The sequence below is a fragment of the Microcaecilia unicolor genome, chromosome 6 (genome assembly GCF_901765095.1).
Source record: "Microcaecilia unicolor chromosome 6, aMicUni1.1, whole genome shotgun sequence".
Classification (NCBI taxonomy): domain Eukaryota; kingdom Metazoa; phylum Chordata; class Amphibia; order Gymnophiona; family Siphonopidae; genus Microcaecilia; species Microcaecilia unicolor.
In genome coordinates, this window is record NC_044036.1 from 218929395 (window position 1) to 218935394 (window position 6000).

A 6000-nucleotide genomic window follows, 5' to 3' on the forward strand; every position below is an offset into this window, starting at 1 on the left:
GGTGGGATGTGGACCTCGAACATTCTGTGGGCGGGGCTTCATTGGGACTCCGGAGCTTTGGAAGTGGTTTCCCTGCACAGTTTGTCCGCGGGTGGGTCGGGAGGTTGGAAGCCAGCGTTTCCTAGGCAGGGGGAGGAGTAGGGAACTCCTCCCCCTGCCTGGGTGCGATCCCTTCTTTCAGTTTTCTGTAGGTTTTCTGCCCTCGACGTCATGACGTTTGACGCGAGGGCGGGGCAGACATGGTTAGTGAGGTGGCTTCACCACCATGAAGTAACGAACCCTTCAGGGAGTGACTGAGTGACTTCAGAACGTTGTCCTCAGAACGTTGAGGGCAAGTTTTATTATAGTAGATATGCATCCTACAAGCATGCTGATGTAAACGTGCAATCTACAAGCATGCTGTAACTATTTCTCTTTCCTATTAAAAAATACCCAAAAAACAAAACACACAATGCATTTCCTTTCTTAAAATGCATATATTGTTAACCGCTTCAATAGCACACCAAGTATAATTTAAAACTAGATATATCACTAAACTGTAAACTGAATTAGCAATCCTACCTGCCCATTGCCATCTCACCAAACAATCAACACAAGTTGCCATCCAGCGCTTATGTTGATTGGTCACCAAGACTACCACCAAAAACCATTCTATTTGGCATCATATCCACATAAAAGTTTCAGGACATGACTAATGCAGGAAGAGTGGAGACAGTAACAAAGTTTATTGGATCCATGCATATATACAATTACCGATGCACAGATACACAAATCACTGACAGACTCCTACTTTGGGGTGAAACTTCCTGTGCTGTTACTATTTGGTCAGGTAATTTCTTGGGCCAGCTCAGTGGCAGTCAAGTGTACTACCATGTGGATTCTTTGACCTGGTGTCTACTCCTCAGACCAGCAGGGGGTATTAGCAGAGCCCCTTGAAGGAGGGAGTCCCAGCCAATGATTAGACTGGAGAGTCATATTAGCACATTCCATATGGAGCTGCAGTTTATAGCTTCTGGCTCACCTTTGCTCTGATCACTGGGCTGAGGTGGAATGACAACAGAAAATAGGGGAAAACCCTCTGTAGTTACAATCAAAGGTTCCCGATGCCACAGCCCAACAAATGCCAGCTCCAATTTTTTTTTTTTTTATTACATTTGTACCTCGCACTTTCCCACTCATGGCAGGCTCAATGCGGCAGGCAATGGAGGGTTAAGTGACTTGCCCAGAGTCACAAGGAGCTGCCTGTGCCGGGAATCAAACTCAGTTCCTCAGTTCCCCAGGACCAAAGTCCACCACCCTAACCACTAGGCCACTCCTCCACTCAATTAAGCAGGAAGTCCAGAAAGGTAAATGAAGAAACTTCTAGAGAAAAAAAAATTCTGCTTGTGTAAAGAGTTATGGATGTAATTGTACACCACAAAGAATTAAACATATGTCTGTCTTACCTGGTGATGCTGTACTGAGCACCAGACCTTCAGGGCCACACCCAATCAGATCTGTGCCTCCACCTGCCCTGCCAGCCCAAGATTGTTGCACAATGTGTTCCTAAGAAAGTTTAGTAGGTTTCCCCCCCCCCCCCCCTGAATAACCTCTGACCAAAGGCAAAGTCAACAGGGATTCCAAAGGATCATGAAGCAAGTTCTCACGCTCTGAGGGAGCAGCCACCTGCATAGCACCTTGGGCACCTTTAAAGGTACATAATAAACCAACTCTCAGGAAGGTCAGTGAAAGGCACAGAAGCCTTCTCCAAGTCAGGCTTCACTGCTTACAATATCAGGTAATTGTCAGCAGACTGAATAGAAGCTACTTTTACAGAGCAAAAACTAAATTTGTAACCACCAGCTGTGAAAAACAAGTAATCCGCTGACATGCCTAAACTTTGCACTGCACTCATCTTCACCACCCCCATTCCTGCTTGGCATAAATATAGATTATAGGGTAACAGTGCCAAAATCATCCTCCAAACTTTTCATATCACTGATATTCAATGTAAAAAAATCTGTGGCCTGCCCCTGAGGCTTATAATCATTCACTAAGGACTAAGTATGCGACTACTATTTAAGGGGTAATTCTCTACAGGTTGCCACAAGTCAGGCATCAGGATGCTGTATGCTAAATACAAAATTCTATAAATCGACAGTTACGTGTGTAGCTGATGTTATAGAATACTAGTGAAGTCAGGAGTTATACCAACATTTAGGTATGACCATTTACACCAAGTCAATGGCTAGTGTAAATGTCTGCACCTAAATGTTACAGTTGTGCCAAGTATAGTATACCAGACGTTGCATGCCTTTGACCTGCCCATACCCCTCCCACTTACACACCCCCTTGCAGTTACAGGCTATAGAATTTACATGCCATGGTTATACAGAATACTAAGTGCAATTACACATGCAACTGCCATTTAGTACCAATTAGTGCCAATACCAATTATAACCAATAATTTAGGGCCAATTAGCAGCTAATTTGCCAATTAAGTTACACACAACTGTAGGTATCCTATAAAATAAGTGTAACTTTAGGCGTGCAGGATTATAGAATGAGGGGTTATGTCTCAATACTGCACTGCGTCAGTATTTGGTAATTTTTCCCCTTCATACAGCTTGTGTGTCCCAGGGCACCATCACTTAAGCACTACTGGAAGGTCTCATTTATACACACGCTTTCTCCTACACTTTGGATCAGGACCATTTCTAAAGCAATAATCTGTACCATCCTATAGATGTGCATTTATAAAAGTCTCCCTCCCTCAGACAACCAGCACCATTACCTTTTTTCTAGTGGAATCATGCTTGTACAGGCATGACTTCTGCAGCAACATGTATCCACCAATCACTTCAATCTCATTGACTGTGGGGTAGCGCTTTTTATTAGAGACTCCTAGTTCAGAGCCCTCCACAGATTCAGTTTTTAATCTTGAATCAACCTCACAACCAGCATCCCGCTCTCTATCTGAGGCACCAAAGCCTTCATCATCAGGGGCAAACAGTTTGTGCTTAGGCACCACAGTGAATGTATTGCCTTTTTTGAAATGGAAGGATGATAGTCCAACATGAGGCTGGAAGGAAAAAGAAGAGGGATTAGTCCCTTTTCCTTCTGCATGGATCATATCATCAATGTTTGTAACAGGGACATCCAAGCTGCTAAACTCCCTATTGCGAATGTTGGTAATGGGGACCCTGGAAGTCTTTTCATGCTCCTCTTCCTTCACATTGCCGAGAAACTCCAATTCTGCTCCAAGACCAGTCAAGGAATATCTCTCAGTCACTGAGGCACAAGGAGGCAGCAGCTCCTGTCTCTGGTCAACCTTAGGCAGGGGCACCATTGAGTCATCTGTGGATTCCATTATCTCTGCATCAACGTCAGTGGGATGCAGGGAAGCTTCTTCAGATATGGAATCCTCTTTCCTGTCCTGACCACCATGCTCACCATCCAAATATCTAAACTGCATTTGGCAGTAGCTGAAATTAGAAGCACCATACTTATCATTTGGCTTTTCCATGTTTCCGTCTTCCACTTGATATGAAGGAGATTCCGGCCTCCTCTTGGGGATGAAGGTGAAGGTGTTCTTGGATTGCATTCGGATGTTTGCCAGGGTCATTGCCTGGACATCATCTGCTGGGATGTTTGCAAGATCTGGCTTAGGGGCAGGCTGAATCTGGAAGGAATCGTTGCTGCTGATGGCTGCTGACACCTGTTTCTGTTGACTGGGAGTGAAACTGGTTAATTTCTCTGTGGAATGGCTCAGCCCTGAGGTTTCATATGGCGAGGTAGCAGGTGTTGCACAAAACTTTAACCTGATCAAATCCACCTCAGATTTTGTCCTCCATGTCTCTCCTCCTTTGAGCAACTCATCAGTTGAAGAACTTACAGTGGATGGCACCAGTCTATTCTGTTCAGAAGCGTTCCTAGTAAGTCTCTCTCTCTCTTCAGTATTACCAGCTAGAATTTCCTGGATTATGATGGATTCTGCTGACATTAAGTCCAGTTCTGAATGGACTACATGACCATTGGTTAGAAGTAAATCCTTTTTAGCCGGGAAGCTTTCTATAACGGAATCTTTTGAATTTAAGTTGTTAAATCCTTTTGGGTACACTGTAATTGTGCTGTTACCAGTTTTCTGAGAAACATTTTTCAGTTTACTCTGTATTTGGTTCAACGGCAAAGAGAAGTTTTCAAACTTCTCCCTGGAGGGTACATCTAGGGACCCTGATTTATCCTCCATAGTTGTGGATTTTTCAGATTGTGAAGACAGGGAATGTGAAAAAGATCCGAGATATGCAGAAGGGGACTGAGGACTTGAAAGTGTCAGTTTACGAGAAGTTGGTTCAGATGGAGAAGATAAGACAGACAAAGAACTGTGTTTGGAAGGTATCCAGGGAATTGGTCCATTGAAAGCAAACCCAGAAGTAACCTCTGACTTGCTGGATAACTTGTAAATGGAACTGTGGCTCTGCCATTCCACTGCTGGTGAAGAAAGAGGAGATTTTGGCAGCATATGTGGCTTATAATTGCAGTCTTGATCCAGGAGGCTGTCTGAACTTCTTGATCTCTGAGGCCTAATATAATTCTGGTCAAATTTTTCCAGTAAACGGCTGACCCTGCCACTGTGACCCATACCATCATCCAGCAAACCATTAAACTGTCCCATGCTGTGGGTACTGATCTCCTCCTGGCTCTGGCTCAGTGAAGGTTCATAGACAACCACCTCAGAGGCACTGATCTCGGTCACCTTGTTGCTCCTTCTGGCCAGCAATGCAGCTAGAGAATCTGTGGCACTATCAACAGCCTTGGGGCTGGTACTACGGCTGTGTTCGGAGAAGTAATCCGGATCAGACTCGATTATGATGATATTCTCCGCCCGGATGGTTCTGATGCCAGGCACATTGCTATAGAGATCCAGCAGATGCTGGATAGGTGTGCAATTGTTACCTGACTGAGACTCGCTAGATGTCTGGAGCTGCTGCAGCCGTCGCTTCCTTTCCTTCTCGAGTCTAATAAAGGGATTCTGATGCAAGGGTCCCAAGCTTTCCTGTAGCACCAGGCTCTCCTGCTCCGTCCCAGCACTACCCTCCCCAGAGTTATTCATCGGTTTCCTGGCCGGGGAGCGTGGCTGCGGCTTGCCAGAGGCAAAGCTCCGATAAACGGCGTACTCACTGCGCTTCCTACCGGGTGAGAGCTCACTGCATGGGCTTCCGGCCGTCTTAGCCCGCTTTCGCTCCAGGATCTCCCGCTGCCAGGTCGGCATCCTGCCCCGCTCCGGGCTACGCGGTGGTGGCTCCTGGGACCAGATGGCATTACTACTACTGGCGGTCGCCGACAGCATCGTAGGACTCAGGCCTTGAAGCAACTCCCTCCCCGGGACTAAAGGCCCTGAATCCCCACTACAATATCTCCCAACCTAATCTCAGCCCTCTCACTCAGCTTCCTAAACACAACGAGCCTCCTCCCCAGTCCGCCTCCTTTCACAGCCCCACCCCTTTCCTATACGTCACGGGTCACCTGCTTTCAAGCCTCGCTCTGAAAACAGTAGCTACCAATCGGATCTTGGACAGCGTCAGAAATAGGAAGTCGCCACGAGGTAGTCTATTAAATCTCCTTGACAAATTGACTCACCTGCCCAACCTTTCCGAAAAATGCCTCATCACTAGCCACTTGCTGCTGGGATTCGACTATGAAGCAGTTAACCTACCACACCTCATTCTTTGATTAACGCATTACGCAATTAAAATCCCGTTTACAGGATCGATCAGAGCACCTGTACGAAAAACTTGTCAGAACTGGGTCCTGGTAGAGCGAATCCTCTTTTCACACATTTGTTGTTAACTCAGGAATGTTATTACCTTCTTCAGAGTAGACCAAGCCGGTAGGATTCTCACCCATCAGGATGACTTACACCGTCCAACTTTGTTTTCTTCACAGATTTCAATGACATTTCCTCCACATCTGAAGTAAAGATTATCAAATAAAATCGTCTTTTCCTATAGTTTCAAGTAG

The 6000-nt window shown here is 45.8% G+C and overlaps 1 protein-coding gene across 2 annotated transcripts in view; it reads right to left on the bottom strand.

Annotated features, from left to right (window-relative positions):
- The window catches only part of TPRN (taperin), a 207917-nt gene extending 202477 nt beyond the window's left edge, over positions 1-5440 (bottom strand). For both annotated transcript variants that reach the window (XM_030206212.1, XM_030206213.1), the window contains exon 1: positions 2774-5440. In XM_030206212.1, coding sequence (XP_030062072.1) covers positions 2774-5329 — 2556 coding nt within the window. In that variant the 5' untranslated portion in view covers positions 5330-5440. The remainder of the gene's footprint in view (positions 1-2773) is intronic.
- Between the last annotated feature and the right edge of the window lie 560 nt (positions 5441-6000).